Here is a 20765-nt window from a genome sequence, read left to right as displayed (position 1 = left end):
CAGATAGAATAGGGTAGGATGAGTAAATAAAAATAGAATTCAAGATATAGACAAAGGTTGAACAAGAGAAAAAATAGAAAGCTAGCAAAGGTAGAGATCGCGACAGACATACAAACAATTAAAATGCAATAATTTGTAGAGCTGTCGATTTAAATGAAACATTTTAGAAAGACAGATACAGAGATCGGAAATAGAGATGAAACCTGAAAAGAAATATAGATATGCAATTCGGGATCAAGATGGTGATAAAGAAAATAATTAGAGATGAAGAAAAAAATAGAGATGGAGATGAGTAATAGGGATAAAGTATGAAATACAAAAGGCGTCCATACTTCCGAAGGTGCGCGTAAAAGTTTAGGTTACAGATAGAGGTACATTAGACCAATCAGAGGTTTAGATAGCAATAAAGATAGAGCTACATATGTAGTATTATCTTTATCGCTTGGTTTCTAAAAAGGCAAGTCTTACATCATCCGTCTTTTAGCAAGGACAGAGCACCTCTTACGTTTAAGATACGGCTGCAGTTCCTATTTCACAGGGTACGCAGTGCAGTCTCAGGGAACGGTGCTGTCCGTTTCTTAATGGCAGCTAGCAATTCGACATGTACGCATAGGCTTTTATTAGACCGCAGCGTCCCTTAACGGGACACAGCGTTCCCTGCCATCAATGTCACTAGCTACCATATACAGGGGCAACTGCTGTACCTGGCGCTGAGCGCTACGGTCCCTCTCTACGAAGAGCATTGTAGTTTAATTGAAGAGCATTAAGCAATTATCGTTATTTCTTATGTAGTCAGAAATAATGATAACAATAGAAATACGTATGAAAAAGAGGACTGATACAGAAGTAGATAGACAAAGTTCAAGATAGAGATACAGGTAAGTCGCTAAAAGTCATAAAAATGTAGATCTACATAATAATTTAAAGAAAGACAGAGAGACAATTGGAAACACAATAGATACGGCATTAGAAATTAAACTTGAGATAAATGTAACGATAGATTACCGTTGAGCGACAAATTCGTTTAAAAATGTATAGCAAGCAGAATTAGAAATCGCGACAGAGATCGACATAGGTAAAGAAACAAATACGATAATGAAGATGCAATCTGTGAACAGAAAGATAGAGAAAGAAATAGGGATGATAAAGCGAAAGGATCAAATGAAAAGTTCAAAATAGAAATACAATAAGAATTCGGGATAACGATGGCATTCGTGAAAGACTCAGAGATGAAAGTAGAGATAGCGATAAAGATAGGAACAGAATTGGTGTAGATTATAAGTGTAAAATATGAAATTTAAATATGAAGTACAAGAGAAGGATAAAGAAAGAGAATGGGATAGATTTTGGAGTTGTTAATGGATAGTCGAGAGATAAACAAAGTAAAATACTAATAAAGAGGTAGATACATAGTTAAAGTTTAAAATAGAGATAGAGGATTAATTAAAGGATAGATATAAATAAAATTTAGGATAGAGATCGATGATCTGGATAGAGTTAGACATAAAAATAATATAAATTCAGATTAATATTAACGAAAGAATAGAGAGTGATACAGATATTGATAGCGATGGGATCAGTGATATGGAGTCAGTAATAAGAATAGTAATCTCAATAAACTCAAATCAAATTAGACTGAGAGACATCAAGCTGAAGTCAGAGATAAAGACAGCGATAAAGTCGGATGCAAATATTATAAGGCGTAATAGCTAATAAAAATCAGAATTAGGTCTAAGTCCGACATTAGGATAAAGATAGAAGTAATTCAAATATGAAGTTACAGATAGAGATACTGATTGAGTTGAAGTTAATGACATAAATTAAAAAAATTTTAAATATAAAATATTATATATGATATATTATATATTATATTTAAAATTTTATCAACATTATAGCTTCATTTTCAAATTACATAGAAAATTTCGAGTATCACTCAAAATTTGCACTTGGGGGGTTGGCGAGCGAAAAGAGCAGGGGAGAATCCCCCTAGTATTATTTAAAAAAGTTGTCTGGATATTAACAAAAAATTTGTTACTTTTTAAAGTGTTTAAAAACAATTTTTGTTGATTATTTTCAGAAAACTTTTTTAAATAATATTTTTTTGTATAATCCCACACTCGTTTGGAAACTATGTGTGTTTGAAGCATATCTTTTAGTATAAAAGTGCCCTTTGAAGCCCAAATCTTAAGTAAGTCTGCGGTAGCTGAAAAATGGAAATTCTGAATTTTGACCTTCGAAGAAATGTCATACCTGATTATATGGCACATATAAACATGGTTTTATGTTTCTTACATTATACCTGAATATATTTAATAGTTTATTCATTTTTTAAGCAATTTTGGAAAAATATAAACAAAAAATTGAATTTTTCATTTTTTGATAATTTAAGGTGTATCCGTCCCCTTAAGCAGGATACTTTTTATACCTGTAGTTGTAGCATGAATGCAGCTATTGTGATTTGAATGCTTAGACATGGTTTAGCGATGAAAAACTGAATTTTTTTCATTTTTTTTTTCGCTTATTATGCCACCTTTTTGTGCATAAAACACTTCCTAAATATTCAAATTAAAATCCCTGCATTATTACCAAACCTACAGGTGAAAAAGTATCCTCCTTGAATTTGAGCCCAGAAGAACCATTCGTTCACTTGGAATCCTACGGACAGTGGAAAAATTCACAAAACATTGCCCCGAGTGCCACAATGGGCCAGCAGAGATAATTAAGGTCTTAGCACGGCAAAGTCTGAGGTATTTATACTAAATATCATTAAGAAAATTTTGAATAATTCACTTTAATTTCGTCATTTTTACTCATAATTCTTTCTTTCAGGATTTAAAAGTGTTGTGTCCCCTTAATAAATAAATATTTGCCATCCAATAAACATAAGCAATTGCAAGACTTTGTTTTAGCGTAAGAAACAGATGAGCATTTTTATTGTATTATGGATAAACAATTAATTAGTTGCAAAGAAATCAATAAAAATAATTTACTTACATGCTGATCAAAATATCCAGCGTATGCTAAGAAAGCTGAGGATAGTAGCACATCACCTATAATTGTAGACATCTGACTACGAAAAGTTTCGCTAGTTGCTTCCCACCTTTCTCTTTCAATTACTAAAGATTTGAGAAGAGCTATTGATCGATCGACTTTTCCTTGAACATTTTCTAAATCAGTTTTAATAGCTTGTGCTTGGGATATTAATTGAGCATATTCTTCTTTATAAGACGCTATACTTATTTCTAATTGAGAAATTAAATCCTTTACTTCTTCTCCTTTACATTTATTATTTTCTGCTTGTTGTTCCAAAGAGTAAAGTTCTTCTCTAAGTGGTTCAACACGCTTAAGCATATCAGCATATTCAATCTAGAAATAATAAGTAACTAAATTAATATAAAACATATTTAAACGCGTTATTTGTTTCATAACAATTCAAGATTAAAGCAGCTGTTTAAACACACATACGCGCACGTGCGCGCGTGCGCGGGGAGGGCGATAAGTAGCGCGTCCCCTGGGTGGTAAATGGGGGAATGCTCATCGGCGCGTTGAGGTCTCCTTAACTGACCGGAGGGTAGAGCAAAAATAAAATATGCTCCGCGAAAAAAACTGGCTAAGAGAAAAAATCCCGAAAATAATTCAAATAAAGATAGCGAGTTAATAACATTAATACCCCAAGCGGGTCAAGCCACAGAGCCCAGAGCCGCTACTAATTCCGATCGAGTGAAAGCCTCGATTGTCGGCGCTGGTCCAAAAGAGATAAGGGGAGGGAGAGGAGGCAAACTCGCTTCGATGCCGCAGAGGTTAGTCACCTGACCATTACTGCACGCAGAGAAAGCAGGTCATATGGAATTGGAGGTAGATGCAGACAGCGATAAAAGAGCTGCTTGCGTATTGCACAAGAATGCGCACTTGGACCGCCTTGGCAACAAAATCAAGTAATTAATCGACTATGTCGAGAACAGAAACAATGTGCACAAACAGATTAAGGATCTTGCCCGAAGCATAAGGGCAAGCTATAGAAATCTCTGCACGACAGAACTTGCAGCAATGCCAACGCCCGAAAACTTAGGGGAAGGAAACCCAGACAACCCCGAGTCTTAGATCTCGGAAGGCGGGTACAACAAAGGCCTAACTACTCCGTGGAATAGAAATGGAGGAAATATAAAAGAGGATAATCAACTTAAAAAAGCAGCATAGCAAAAACTCACAAGATTAAACGCATAAGAGAAGGCAAAACGTCGGACTTTCAAAAAGCGGTTAATGCAGTACTCGTGGAAGGTGCCACAATAAAAGCACTACAGCAAAAAAAGACCATTGAATTAAGAGATCTGGACATGCTTACCTCAAGAGGAGGAGGTACTAGAAGCACTACAGAAGGAAATTGGCGACGAGAACATCATAGACTACTCTACGATGAAATCTCTGCGAAAGACGAATAGCGATACGGAGATTGCAGTAATACGGGTACCAGCCCAGGTAGAGGCTAAGATCACTAAGCTATAGAAGATCAAAGAAGGATAGGACAACTGTAGGATCCAGGTAGCTAACCGCAAAAACGAGTCACTTAGCCTTGCTAAAAAAATTAAATATAGATCGATTAAATTATCAATGAATTCTATGCTAATTCTGAATCCAATTTTTTCTATAAGGACTCAATCAAAATTGATTAGAATCAGCAGGAGTCAATAAAGTTTAATGTGGAAAACAACAATTGAAATCGATGATTAATACCAAACGTTAGTTTCTATTAACTTTTCTAATCCTTTTTTGTATGGAATTTTATTGATTCCTAGCGATTCTATCGATTTTAATTAGTTTCTTATGCAAAAAATGGGATTCAGATACAGTTCAGAATTAAATTAATAATTTAATCCATCTCTATTGACTATTTTTAACAAGAAGGTGCTATAATGCCTAGGCTTTAGCCATAACGGCAGAAACTGCACAGTAACTAAAGATAGAAGTACTCTGCGTACTCTGCTCAGGAGGCACAGGTGGGAAAAGCGACCACACAGCTGGTAGCTACGCATGCCCAGTTTACCAAGCTGGAATAGAAGTCATTTACAGACGCAGAAAATGAGAATTCAGAGTGCAGTTGGATATAAACCACTGCGCGACTGCACAGGAGCTACTGAGCCAGTATGTCCGTGAGACAAAGATCAACATAACCATCGTCTGTGAACAATACAGAGACCTGGACGAACCCTCGTGGGATATAGACAGTACTGGTATAACGGCGATATGGGCATGCGGAGACGTCGCTTTCCAGGAAAAAATGACAAGAGGTAATGAAGGATTCACATTTACAGTTGCTATACTTCTCCTAACGCGCCGATAGAACAATTCAGACAACTGTTGGAAGTATGCTGCCTAAAGGATGCTGTAGGAAGAAAACTGGTACTGATAGCAGGCGATTTTAACGCCTGTCAGTGCATGGCCCGACATTGTGGAACATCATGTATGATGAAGTACTCAGGCTAGAGCTACCCGAAGAGGCAACGGTTGTAGGATTTGCAGATGACATTGCAGTAGTAATAATAGCAAATCAAAAGAAAGAGGTGACGAAAATCGCTAACAAGGCAGTAGGTATAATCCACAATTGGCTAAAGCAGACAGGACAAGTCGGTGCTGCACTATCTCGACTAATGCCAAATGTGGGTGGACCAACGCAGGGTCGAAGGTTACTCCTAGCCTGTGTAACTACATCGATTATCTTATACGGTGCCCCAATATAGGCGGATGCCGTGTTGGGAAGTCCTATGCACGAAAGCTGTTAACAGTTTATAGGAGAAGTGCATTGCAGGTCGCTTCTGCCTACCGAACAGTATCAGAAGATGCAGTGTGCGTTATTTCAAGTATGCTGCCTATTGGCCTTTTAGCAAAAGAACAAAAGAATAAATACGAAGAAAGCCGGCGTAGTGACAATACTCAAAAGGAAGTTTGGAAATTCGTGAAGGAACAAACCAGTGGCTAACTAAGTGGCAAAGACGATGGGATTCCAGTGGAAAGGGGTGATAGACGCACCGCCTCATACCACGTATTGCTGGCTGGACCAATAGCCGACACGTGGAAGTCAATTACTACCTTACGTAGTTTTTGAGTGGACATGGGTACTTTCGAGCCTACCTCCACCGTTTCAAGATAAGAGGCAATCCAAATTGCCCAGTATGTTTAGAAGCAAACGAAGATGCAGAGCATGTCTTCTGTGACTGTTCGCGATACGAAATAGTACGAGAAGAACTCAAGTATTACCTTCAGACTAGAGTGATACCTGAGTCAATGAGATATGAGGGATGAGCGAGTAGGTAACTTTAAAGAATTATAAGAAATAGTGAAGAGGGTTAGAGGAGAAAAGGTATTTTGGTGCGGCGACATGAACGCGAGGTTAGGAACTAAATGAGAATTTCTAGACGAGAAAAGAAACACGAAGGTGAGAAAATCAAAAGATGAGAAGAAGAACAGAGAAGGAGAAAGGCTGATAGTACAAGAGAGTTAGGAATAAATATTTTACAGGAACAACGAAGGGAACAAAGCGGGGGAACACGGAAAAAGCAGGGTGCTCTGTAATAGGCTACGGTAAAGTCAACAAAGAGGGTAGAAGGTAAGAAAGTCGTGCATAAACTACAGACTAAATTTGGACCATAACTCCGTAGGGGTAGATGTCAGCTAAGATGAAGGAGATCCGGAAAAATAAGAGGTAGTAGAAAAATAGTAAGCAATGTGGTCAGAGGGAGCAATAAAAGCACACAGAAAGAAGCGAGAAAGAAGGGAGGAAGCGAAAGACTGAAATAAACTGAAGCAGAAGCTAAAAAAAGTGTTAAGAAGAAGAGAAGAAGTAAAGGGAAGGATAAAAAGAAGATATAGTAGGATAAAGAATGTAGAAAAAACAAAGCAGAGGTTAGAAAACTAGGCAAAGTAATGAATGGAGGAAAAATAGAGCGGAGTTTGTAAAGACAAAGAGAATGGAGACTGCTAGTAGAAAAGAAAAATAAAGAGATAGACGGAAAAGACAAGTCAAAGATGAAATTCTAGAAAATAAAGAAAGGCAGAAAGAAGAAAAATAGATTAAAATATAGCAGTGAAGTTTCAGAATGGGCCTGACCTTTTGCTAGAAGTTATGTAGAAAACAAACAACATATAATGACTAATACGTGATTTTATTTGAGAGAGAGAGAGAGAGAGAGAGAGAGCTATTTGCTGTGGTGCGGAGTGTTCATATAGAGAGTGGGGGAGCGCAAAATGCTTTCGTACAATCTAAAATGTTATTCCATAAAATGTAGTATTTAATTTTAATAATTTTTTGCGGAGCTTGTACGGGGTGTTACAAGCCAATAACGTTTGGGGAATTGGCCGATTAAGAAGCGCGAAAATTGGCAAACGTCGACAGCGGCTCAACGCTTTAACATTGTCAGTGGCTGGATCCTAAAAGATCTACAGCGGCTCAACGCTTATAATTATCGAGAACTCTTCTTGTCCTGTCGGTACGAATTACGTAAATCGTGATGCTACCACCACATACCGCGAACATATAAATTCAAACATACATAATTTGTAAAGCTCCTCAATATCGGATGGGTGTTTTAAATTTGCTGTTTTTATATCTTCTAAATTCAAAGGTAATTTAAAAGTTTTATGGCTTGTCATTCTTCTAGGTAATAAAATAAAAGCAATACCTGTCCAACACATTAACAAAATTTGTTTTTTTTTACTCAAATAATTATAAATTAAAGTATTATATACGAATGTTTTCTCTGTATCACCAGGTGCATCAATGAATATCATTTTTTCATTTTCAGGAATTTTGGTTATATAATCAAAAATATATTTTTGATCATTATTAAGTTTTTAATATAATTTAGTAAATATTTTTGTGTAATCATCTATAGTAGATTCTAATTCATCGTTTGTTTTATTTAAATTAGAAACAGGTTCTGGTAATCCAAAATCTGAATATTTATATTTTTCTCCATCTAAAATTTCAACTATGTTGTAAAGCTTAATTTTCTGCATTATCGACAAATTTTTCACAAAAAGAATTCTTATACTTTTTCAAAACAGTTTTTGCCAATGGTAACTTGTTAACAATTAAAACTAAACAAAAAAAAAACGTAATTACTTTGGTACCATAATTGGTACATGCTTCATCAAATATGTGAAAAATTTCTTTATCGTTTTCTATTAATCCGATGGCTATCGCTGTTGCAGTAAAGGTTGGATATGTTTTATTTTTGAAGTTTTTCAAATCATTAAACGATGTTACACCTCTAACTCTGTGTAATATTAACTTCAAATGAAGCAACTCGAGTTCGTTAGGAATTACACAAACTTGCAAAATTTTTATTATAGTTGAGAGCACTTTTCGATACATACTCTACAAGACCTTGGTAACATTCAACGCGTAGTTTTTTTTATTATATTTCTAAAAATTGAGTCTACAGCATTCTATAATTATATAAGCTTGAGTAATATACTGTTGAGTTAATCTTCCGCAATATAGGATAGGGCTAAATTTTGACATAGGCCTATAAAGCTAATCGATACGAGTAATATTGTTGTGGAAATAAATTTTTATCGTTATTTTGATTTTTTTTAAATATAGGATTCCATCCTATATCTCCGTAAGGAAACATTATAGGCAAAATCATAGCATCTTTATGAAAAGATAATTTATTCAGAATAAAAGTTGGACCCACTACTTTTGGAGGATTTTTCGAATGAACACAAAGATCATAATGTAATGGAATCGCAACACTTTTCGAAAAAATTAATATACATGAAACAAAATATAACAATATATAACACAATATTTAAAAATATATTACAATATAACAAACACTGAAATTTACAAATGGGGTTTGGCGAGCGAATCGAGCAGGGGGGTACCCCCTAGTTATTTATTATAATTAAAATTGAAGCCGGTAAAGGTAAATTGATAAAACCTAGAGAGACATTGGCTTTACAGTTTTTGAAAGTTGAGAAATTTCATAACACTTATAGCCCCAAAATCTTGAAGGCTTTGAGTTCTCGGGTTAGCCCCTTGAGTCATCTTATGGGCCTTAGATACTCTTATAAATATTTAAAATTCTTAACACTTTTTTATACCCTGTGCATTTTTTAATCAAAAATAGTCGTCTTCTCAGCATTCACTTTTAAATGTATGAGAAAGAATTTTTCATAAGACTGGAATTTGTTGTTCTTGAGGTCAAGCACTTTTAAGCTTCCTTCACCTTTAATTTATGACGATTTTCAAAGTTTGGGATGCAAGCACTTTGATGAATCTTACGTTATACTATTCTCAAAAATCAGTCACTAGTGGAATCTCAAATTTTAGCATCCCTGTGTAAATTCGTTAACTTAAGTACTGCTATTATAGTCAGTTATTTTTTTCTAAAAAAAGCAAAAGAATAATAATGGTGAATTCTCTCTGTCTCTAGTAACTTTATTAGAATCCTTTTTCTTTTTTGTTTAAAATCATTATTAATTCATACCGTTGTTACTAAATTCTTCATCTTCACTGATTTTCACGCTTTTACTTTAAGTTAAAACGGTCACTTTACATATTATTTATAGGTTCTATTATTAGTAAATCTTTATTGCATTATACTATTATTTGTGACGAGAAACAACGTCCCTCGCCACGCCGGTAATCGAGGCAGGATAGAGAGTGACGAAATAGGGCGGAATTGACTCAGTGGTAGCACGCGCCTAGAGAACTCGGAAGCGCTAGATCGATTCCCGGTCCCGACGTCTCCTTTTGTTATTTTCTCCTCTCATCGTCAAGTCTCACCTTGTTTGTTTTTTTTTTTTTACGTGGCATTTGGAACTCGAAAGTTCATCGCCTCATCTACGCAAGCCTTCCGCGCTGCCCTATCTTGTGTCAACCCCACCCAAGATGCACCTCTCCGATCGACACCCACCCGTCCTATTTCTACTAGATCCGCTTTTACGTTGTCCTCCCATCTACGTCTAAGTCTACCTAGAGGACGCGTTACCATCGGCCTGCCCTTCATGACGCGCGCTGCCGTACGGTCGTCTTCCATTGTCGCTACGTGCCCTGCCCATCCCAATCTGCGCGATTTTATTATTCTGTTAATATTTGGTGACGCGTACAGATTGTGTAACTCATCATTGTGTGGTCTCCTCCATTCCTCAGTTTCCTCATCTTTCTTCGGCCCGTATATTTTTCGCAAGACTTTATTTTCAAATACCCTAAAACGGTTGTCCGCCTGCTTAGTGAGAGCCCACGTTTCGCACCCGTACAGAAACACCGGCAGTATTATTGTCCTGTATATTCTTATTTTAACGTAGACAACAGCCTCGACTTAAGTAAATTACTCACGGCGTAGAAGCAAGCATTAACCGAATGGAATCTCTTATTTATTTCGACATTAATCTCGTTTCTATCATTTATGGTCGTACCCAGATACCTGAATTCGCTAACCTTTTCAAAAGTAAAATTCCCAACTCTGAGATCTTCCTCCCCTCTGCAGATGCCTAGCTTATCCACAATCATGTACTTTGTTTTTGATTCACTCACTTCTAACCCTGTATACTCCACCGCTTTTGTGAGGATTTCCGCGTTTCTTGCTACCGTTTCTCTACAATCCCCCAGTATATCCAAATCATCTGCGTAGCCTAGTATCTGCGTTGTTCCATTAAGCGTTGCGCCCAGCTGGCTAATCTGCATTTTTCTAACGGCATACTCTAACGTTAAGTTGAACAGCACCGTAGAGAGCCCATCCCCTTGTTTTAAACCATCGCGTATCATGAAGGGTTCTGATACATTACCGCCTACTCGGACCTTTCCCGTGCTTCCGTTGACATATTTGAATTAATCTCACGAGTTTTTTCGGTACACCGAGAAGTACTAGAATTTGATACATTTTGCTTCGCTTAATAGAGTCGTACGCTTTTTTAAAATCTATAAATAGTTGGTGTATGGTTTCGCAAAATTCCCACTTTTTCTCTAACAACTGTCTTATGGTAAACATTTGATCGCTCGTCGATCTGTTGCGCGGAAATCCGCACTGATAATCTCCTACTATATCTTCCTCGAATGGACTGAGTCTAGCTTGTATTACGTTTGACAGAACTTTGTAGCACGTTGCTAAAAGTGAGATACCCTTATAGTTATAGCCTGTCTTATCCCCCTTTTTAAAAATCGGTATAATGATAGATTCCTTCCAATTTTCGGGTATTGTTTCATTTTTCCAGATAGCACATACTAGTTTATAGATTTTGAAAGTGAGCTCGACGCCCCCATATTTGAGTAACTCAGCTGGTATAGAGTCATTTCCCGCGGCTTTGTTGTTTTTTAGTTTTTTAATCGCGGCCTCTACTTCTTGGTAGCTCGGTTCCTCCACGTGGAGTTCAGCAGTGTGAATTTCGTCCCCTAATTCTTCGCTATTTTCGTGCACGTTTAATAATTTATCCAAATAATTTTTCCACAACGACAGTAATTCGTTGTCATTTGTTACAAGGTCCCCGTTTTCGTTCTTAATCAATTGCGCTCTACTCCTAAAACCCTTTCTGGTGGCGTTAATCCCTATGTACATTTCGCGGGGGTTATTTTCCTTACTGTTAGTTTCTATTCTCCTAATAAGATTCTTTTGATACTCCCGCTTCTTATTTCTGTAGATCGCGCTCGTCTGTTCCCTTACGTTAGAATACTCTTCTACGGTCCTATCGCTTCTATTTTGTAAGCTATCTAATTTAGCCTTTTTGCGCCTTTCAAACCAGAGTTCGCACTCTTCTTCAAACCATGGTTTGCTCTTTGGCTTTTTCTTTTTACCCAGTACTTTGTTCGCGGCCTCTTTTACCATTTTTTCGATGTCCCCCCATAAGATATTCGGTTCGTTATTCCCCTCCGGCGATGTGTTTGATTCTTCAAGTGCCTGATACCTGTTATTAATTTCTATCTGGTACCTAATTCGCTCTGTTCTATCTCGTAGCTTCTCAATATCGAAGCTTTCTACCTTGTTTGCTCGCTTACTATTTTCATTCGCTACTAGTCTAGCTCTTAATTTGGCTACTACTAGGAAGTGGTCCGAGTCGCTATCTGCCCCTCTGTAAGCCCTTACGTCGAGAACGTTAGTATGACGTCTTTTTTCAATGAGGAAATGATCAATTTGGTTCTGTGTGGCCCCGTCCGGCGATGTCCACGTTGCCTTGTGTATGTCCTTGTGCTTAAAACACGTAGTTTTGATTATAAAATATTTTGCCGCCGCGAAATTTATGACCCTAATACCGTTATCATTGCTGGCCTCGTGCAGGCTTTCCTTCCCTATAGTAGGCCTAAATATTTCCTCCCTACCTATTTTAGCCTTGAAATCGCCTAATACTATTCTTGTGTCGTAAGACGCGAACTGGTCGATTACCTGCTCTGATAAGAGAAAACGATAATAACTACTTACTATAAAAATGTTAAGCCATTTTGACAACTAGTTTTTGAGCTAAATATCGAGAACTAAAAAAAGGATTTTCTATGTCGTACGATACCGGAAGTAGAAAAACTTTAATTAAGTTGAAATTTTGGGAAAAGATTAATCATTTGATCACCTTAGCTAAGTTCATTTTTCAGCTTATGAAACTGTTTAGTTTGAAAGATATTAGGATTCAAATTTTTTGCCTCTCACCCTGTTTACCCTGTATGATTAAACATTATTGTTTTTGTTAAACTTTATAACTCGCTTACTAAAGCTCTGAATGTTATGAGAACATTTATGGTTTTATGAGGTAGTAAATGTCCGTGCAGATAGCTTTGTGTGTGTGTTACTGATTCTGAATTTGGGTACATTTATTTCAAGATTCTGGCCATTTTATGGACATATTATGGTCATCCGTCGTGTGGTCCTCAATTCTGGGTACGCCCGACGGATGGCCCAGAATTGGAACCGCACGTCGGATACACAAGAAATTTACGCGGTCCCCAGAGAATTTTGTATGAATTTTCGATGCATTCATCACACGATCCCAGGAAATTCATCTATTGTTTAGTCAACTTCTCGATAATTCCCAGGGTTGTTAAATGTTGATTTCCATTAAAAAAATTAATATTAATGCTTATATAAAAGGGCTGTCAACGGTCGCAAAGAATTTCTGATCTAATTAGACGCGCGGCCTCAGTACTGTTTTCTCAAAAATGAAGCTTTGAATCGGTAATAGAATGTTGTGTACCAAGAAAGTAAAGTAGGCTTTTTTAGCCAACTTATACAAAAAAGCCTACTAAATTCTTCGTGTACACAATATTTTTTATAACGCATATATGTTGTAATCTACAGTAAACATTCAGTTCTGATGAGTGCTCAAAAATGCAAAAAAAAAGTTAGATGTTACATCTTTGCGACCACTTTTTTCTTATTCTATAGCCTATATAGAACATTTAAAAAGAGATTATCCTATTCAATCGGGCTTGGCACAATGCTTTCTGCACAATTTTAATTATTTTATAAGAAATTTAAGTAAGAAATATTAATGAATACTAGCCATTGCTCAACGACATGTACTAGTACTTGAACTCAACGTCTGGGAGCGCAAACAAAAAAATGGATCAAAGTATGAGATAATATCTTCATTGTTAACCCTGCACGGAGATAAAAATCAAAAATTTTAAAAAGTCGTTTTTTTACGTGGCACGATAACTGAAGTAAAAAGGCAATAATCAAGTTAACATTTTAGATTTAGTAATCATTATATAGTAGCTTGATTCCTTTCTTTGGGCTATTTATGAAACAAGTTAGTTTCAAAGATATTAGGCTTCAAAACTTTGTTTTTTCACCCTGTATACTCTATATAACTGAAAACTGCATCGCTTAGATCTCAGCTTCTATTTAATGGATTTTAATTTATACCTAGGCTCGTTTTTTCTGATTTTTTTACCAATTCGTGAAAAACAAGATATTTAGTTACGCATGTACGTTTTTTTCATGGCGATTTTTCGATTACGAGTGATTTTAGACGCGTTCTGCAAACTATGCTAACCATTATAACTCGGAAACTAAATACTTTTCTTAAAAAATCATGATTATTGGAGGTCATTATAACTATATAGACTGCTTTAATTCCAAGTGCTTTGATGAAGCAGATCAGGAGTCTTTCTGTTTGTTTCTCTTTGGCAAATGGCGCGCGTTATCGTGACGAATGTCAAAAAGTACAAAAACTTTAAAGAATTATATATGAAGTAAAAACAATTTTGATATTAAGGGGACGGATACACCTTAAATTGTCAAAAAATGAAAAATTCAATTTTTTGTTTATATTTTTCCCAAATTGTTTAAAAAATGAATAAACTATTAAATATATTCAGGTATAATGTAAGAAACATAAAACCATGTTTATATGTGCTATATTATCAGGTATGACATTTCTTTCAATGTCAAAATTCAGAATTACAATTTTTTGGCTATCGCAGACTTAAGATTTGGGCTTCGTAGGGCACTTTGATACTAATAGATACGCTTCAAACACATATAGTTTCCAGATGAGTGTGGGGTTTTACAAAAAAATATTATTTAAAAAAGTTTTCTGAAAATAATCTACAAAAATTGTTTAAACACTTTAAAAAGTAACAAATTTTTTGTTAATATCCAGACAACTTTTTTAAATAATATTTTTTTGTAAAACCCCACACTTATCTGGAAACTATATGTGTTTGAAGCATATCTATTAGTATAAAAGAATTTTGGCCTTCAAAGAAATGTCGTACCTGATAATATGGCACATATAAAAATGGTTTTATGTTTCTTACATTATACCTGAATATATTTAATAGTTTAATTTATTTTTCAAACAATTTGTAAAAAATATAAACAAAAAATTGAATTTTTCATTTTTTGACTACTGAAGGTGTATCCGTCCCCTTAAAGCAATACATCATCTTGAAGGAAGCTACGTTCTAAAGAATTGGCAGCGTTTTTTTTTTCGTTTTCAAAAATATTCTGGAAATCAAAAGGATACGGTCCAAATTTTGTGGAGAGATTTCTGCAGAAATCTCTGCGGAGATCTATCCGCAGATCTCTGCACATTATTTTTGTAACGGTAGATTATCCTGTAAACGATGTTACGTCACATTTTTTTAAAATTATTTCTCTTTTCTATTAAATTATTTTAAAAAGCAGAAAATTTTCTCTTTAAGCAGTAAATTTTAAAATCATTTACGTTTAAATAAAGGATTTTACAACAAATTTTGAAAATACAAGGCAATGTGTAACCTAACCTTGAATATTCATACATACAAATTTACATATAATCACACTCAACACTCACTGACATATATATGTATATTATTATGGCATGCATGTTTTTATGTAAGTGCCAGATTATGTGGTATATCGTGGCCATGTGTCCCTGTTAACAGGCGACGGTAATAATATGTCAAAAAATTATGGCCAACGTTTTAAGAATGGCAAACTAACCTTGCATACATTTATGCATATGTGCAAACGTTACCACAATCAATACTCACACTGATATGTATAGTTTTTATGTAAGTGTGGATATTAGAAACAATGTCAGGTGGAATCTGTGTGCTCAAGATTCCCTGCTAAAAGAAGTCTATAGAAGTACATTGAAATTGATAAGACATCTTATTGAATTGAATGGTAAGTCTTAATTGCCATTCTCGCATTAAAACTAGATTAAATTGGATAGGGTCAATAGAAATCGATTCAATTCTATATGAAAAACAATAATTGAAATAAATAGATAGAAAACAGCAATTAAAATCCATTGATTTCTCTATAGATTTTAATCGATTCCCATTGACCCAATCCAATTTAATCTAGTTTTAATGCAAAAATCGTGATTAAGACTTACCATTCAATTTGATAAGAGGCCTTAACGATTTTTATAGACTATTTTTATCTGTACTCCAACTCAGTGTTCGAGTTAGTCGCAGGCAGTATCTATCATCATATTGCTTTATATACAGTGTATTTATGCAAGACGTTTAATTTGTGATATAGATGCTTTTTTTATTATGTAGAAACAGGCTAGCGTAACAATGTTTGCTTGTCTGTCTTTGCTAGCTGATGCACGCCAAAGCCCATAAGTGTTTATATGAGAATTTAAACTACAGCACATGGTGATTTGTTTCAGACTTTTAAAACAATATATCTACTTGTCTTCATCTCAAGTGCTGTAGTTTAAATTCTCATATAAACATGTGTAAATTTTGCCCCCGGAGCCATGGGATTCGGTGTGGATCAACTAGCAAAGACAGACAAGCAAAAATTGTTACGCTAGCCTGTTTCTACATAATAAAATAAGCATATACACAACAAATTAAACATCTTACATAAATACACTGCATTTATAGTCATAGGTAGAGGAGAAACCGGGTATCCCGGAGTATCTGATGTGTAGCGTACAACAGGGCAAAAAGCCACCAATCTTTGTTCCCCTTCTCTTAACAGCTTTACGTACAGGGACTTTAAATCAATAAAATCAGAAGAGCTTTTATCCCTCCTGGCTGCTTGTAATTGGTCGTCGATAAGCTGTTCCGACAGCGGAGTTGACATCCGACTAGAACACCTTCCTCTAAACATCATAACTGTCATTGACCAACTTGCTCTGCTCAAACAATTCAAACCGAGACAGAACGGATACCCTCTATGGGACGACGCAGAACAGAGACATTATTACAGACGATGAAAAGCTTTAAGAAGACCCAAACAAGCCCAACGAGGCACTAGACGACGTGACGATCTGTGGATGGAATAACAATCTCTTGCCGCTGAGGCTGAACAACGAACTGAACTAGCGCGAGAAAAATTCGTTCAGGGCCCAGGGCACCCGTTAGTGGAATTCGCTCCTCCAAGGCATGCGAACAATGCCTTCGCTCTCAAAATTCAAAATAGCAATGCGAAATTTCCTCTTGCCGGTGCCTTAGTGCAATATAATTTGGTATAGTTTAGTGTGTGCGCCTGCGTTTTGTCTATTTGTACTCGTCGTATTTAAAATCTAGTCTGCGTTCTTATCTATATTGACGTGATAGGTAGGTTAATTATGCACAAAAACTAGACGTGTACTTATATTTATATATGTATGATAATGTGATATCTACTGAGGATTTGTGATAACCTGCTATGACATTGTATGGCATTTGTATACTTTTTCGAGCATTTGAAAATAACATATATTCTATTCTATAATTTTGAGCACTTAAGCCTCTTCTGTTCAGATATAAAGAATGATTCTAACAACATATGTTTCACAAGCGGGATAATATATCTTGCTGGTCATTGCCAATATACTAACAGATCGAGCTGCTTCTGGATTTTCTGCAAGCACTTTACAGTATACTTCCAATGAAAAATTTGTGAGCGACATAATTCTCCAGTACAGCAACACCTGTCTGGCTAATGAAATTTCATATCAGCTCAAACTAGTAACACAAAGACTCAACGAACTTGCTGGGTATGATGCATAACGTGTTCAGAAGCTGCGTAACCGCATATAGACCATATACGAATCTGCACCCGACATTGAATGTGCAGATTGTGATGTAGGAAGAGAGGGGCGCATAATAATGCTCTGAATGAACGACCAAGCACTCTTAACAATGCCATACGCTTGATGATTAAATTCATTTATTCAACTAAGAAAACAGCTTACATATTATACATTAAAAATATACGCAACCTTGTGAACCTTGTAGAGGTAAACTCAGTTACCAGTATACAAGCTTGGTATTATAAAAAAACAGAAATACTTAATACTAAGACTTAAAACTAGTACTTAAAGACTAAGATAATTACATTAACAATATATTTTAACAACGTTATTTACGTATTATTTACTCAGAATTTAACAGATACAACACATTTGAACCATATGCAAAACTCTAGTTTTGGTTTTATTCTATTTCTTAATCCTACTTTTTGCCCCAGCTTTGCTTATGTCTAATTCCTTAAGCTTGTTTGGTAGATATTTGGAATTGAGTTTTGAGATCAGAATAATGGATTTTAAGAGTTTCAAAATTAAATAATTGCTCTAGGTTTAATGGACTATCTTGTATACTAAAATTATTTTTATTAAGAATTTTAAGAATTTTTCTCTGTAAATTCTGCAATAAATCACGGTTACTTCTCTGTAGGCACCACCCCAGGCTAATATTCCATAGCTGATTATACTATGGAAGAAAGCATAGTAAATCTTTCTTACTGTTTCTAATGACATAGTTTGTGAAAAATATAGACTAGTTACTTTGTTTTTTATTATTATTTTTTTTTATTGTGTATTGGATTGTTATTCCATTTGAGATTAAAGTCAAAGAAAATTCCCAAGTATTTGTAGTTCTCAACTCTAGCTATTTTTTTATTCAAAATTTTTACGTCCATATGCTTTGGTTAACTGACGCAAGAGCTTCCAAATGGTATACAAACTGTTTTATCAACGTATAGGGATAACTTATTTACTGCCAACCATTTGTATCACACTAAAAAATTTATTCATATTTTTTTGCGCCTCTAACCACGTATTGCCTGTAGCTATTACTGCAGTATCATCTGCATATGATAGAATTGAGTCTAGTGGGATCTTCTTCAAGACATCATTTATATATAGAATAAATAAGAGTGGTCCCAGGATCGTACCCTGTAAAACACCCATATTTATTAGTAAGCTATTACTTTCTTCCGCATCCATTTTAACAATTTGATATCTGTTATTCAGATAGCTTCGAAGAAGATTACCGGCTCAGTCAAGGCAGGGATCCTGTCAGCAGTCCTGTCCATGAAAGAGAAAGACGAAGGGGTGGGAGGTGGATGAAATCAGGTTAAAAAGGCTTTAATTAAGGAAGAGAATCATTCATATATTTGTGAATAATGTTCAGCAGATCGCAAACTAATATTCTATTAGGAGAGAGGGATAATCCCCCGGATAACCTTTCGAGAGCGCTATGCTCGTTGCATAAGTATCCAGACGATTGGTCGGTAGATGAGATCAGCAGTTCATCCTATCGGCCTGGTTGCTGCATCAAAGTGCAAATGACTCTGTCAGTGTAGCGGAGCTCCTTTAATACCCGGGAATAGCCCTCTCTCCAATGCTTTATACTCGCACGTCATCTACCTGCGCTTAAGTGGATTATTACATAATCGACGCTAGCGCCATATGGTCGGTAACTTACCAATTTCAGTAAGTTATCCGTTGCTGCTCTCATACCTGCCAGGTGGGCCCGCCGTCTCAATTAGATATGAGTAAGATTGGCCTATAATTGGAAATGTTACGTCTTTCCTTTTCTCTATATATTGGAGTGATTTCGGCCTTTTTTTATTGCATCCGGCCATATAGCTTTTTCTATGCACAAATTAAAAATATGCGTTAAGGGTACAGCAATATAATTACAAATTACCTTAAAGGACTTAGCATTTATTTTGTCTACTAAATTGTCCACATGGCAATTGCCTGTTATATCTACTCATAAAATGTATGAAACTGAGTCACTCGGTGCTAGGCTTAAAGGCGCAACTCGCTCGTTTGCTCGCACTCAACGATTGTGGATTCCTAGAAGAGACTTTAGAGATACTGTTGTCACCCATAATATTCGAGGATGCAAATTGTGCATTTACTTTCGCCAGAAAATTTAATCAGAACATTTGTATTCAGTACCATCAAAGTAACGAAATAAAAGTCTGGACTATAACAAAATTAATTTGCACATAAACAATTCTGCAAACACGCTAAGCACGCCTTCCTTAAGTTTACGGGATGCACTTATCAGCCAAAGCACATAATACTACTTTGGAGCGCTCTCTCTCTCTCTCTGTCTCTCTCTCTCTCTCTCTCTCTCTCTCTCTCTCTCTGGTGAGTCGCTTTGACAGCTTTTCATTCTGCTCCTACTTTCGCACTGCTTTTCTGCCGCTTCTTGCCTTCGGGCCCTCTTTTGTTGTAGATTGTTGCACGCTCTTTTTTGCAACCTTTACGACGACATATAAATCGCTGAAGGTTGCAATTTATTTTCAACATCTTTTCTGCACAAACTTTCTGCACGGCTTCTAACCTCAAAATCTACTCGGCTCGGCTTGGCTTGGTTTCCCGCTCGCACGGCGTCTCTCTCCGCTCCTAATCAACATCGAGGAGACATCTACCGCATCGAGGGAGAACTTCTAAGGCGTCTGCACATTGTTTGAGGTCGGTGCTTTCTCGCTCTTTACACTAACGCTCCATCTAGCCGTAAGAGTTATAACACCGACTCTACCACTCCGTCGATAACTTAACATCACATCACGAATTTCTGCTCTACCGACTGCCAATAAGTTATCGACGAAAATGAGTGAAAACGGCGAAAAGAGCGGGGAAGTGCCTTTTCGGCAATGCGGCAGCTGTAAACAGCCTATTCAGCACAAGGAGCCGAAAAGGTGTGCTTTTTGCAAGCTCCATTACCACGTCAAATGTCTGAACACCATCAACATCAAGACAGTCATGGTAAACGATAGGCAGTTTATAGCCTGTCCTCCCTGTGCGGACGCCAAGGGTGCCAAAGCGGGGCCCAGGTCAACATCGGCGGCGGGGGTGACTGCGACAACAGCGGCTAAGACCACCCCAAAACAACCGGGGATGAAGAAGACGAGATCGGCACCACCATCAGCCAGCACTTCACGAAGTACTTCACCAACTCGCTCACCACCAACCATCGAAGCTGCATTGAAGGACATTCGTGAAGCTCTCGATGACATCCGCAATGCTCATGCGGAATCCATCCAGACACAAAACATCGTGTCGGAGAGGATCTCGAGAATTGAGCAACGTCTTAGCCCGCTGGAGAA

At 36.4% G+C, this 20765-nt stretch overlaps 1 protein-coding gene across 8 annotated transcripts in view; it reads right to left on the bottom strand.

The window, feature by feature from the left end:
* The window catches only part of LOC100116365 (dynein heavy chain, cytoplasmic), a 631875-nt gene that overhangs the window by 135316 nt on the left and 475794 nt on the right, over window positions 1-20765 (bottom strand). For all 8 annotated transcript variants that reach the window (XR_004228365.2, XR_004228366.2, XM_031933441.2 and 5 more), the window contains one exon: window positions 2995-3366. Coding sequence is in view for 6 of the 8 variants with exons in the window: in XM_031933441.2 (XP_031789301.2) it covers window positions 2995-3366 (372 nt within the window). In the remaining 2 variants the exon portion in view is untranslated. The remainder of the gene's footprint in view (window positions 1-2994; window positions 3367-20765) is intronic.

The sequence above is a fragment of the Nasonia vitripennis genome, unplaced genomic scaffold (assembly GCF_009193385.2).
Source record: "Nasonia vitripennis strain AsymCx unplaced genomic scaffold, Nvit_psr_1.1 unplaced0251, whole genome shotgun sequence".
Lineage (NCBI taxonomy): Eukaryota > Metazoa > Arthropoda > Insecta > Hymenoptera > Pteromalidae > Nasonia > Nasonia vitripennis.
Note: the sequence above shows the minus strand (reverse complement) of the source record. Positions and strands in the feature narration are given on the sequence as shown.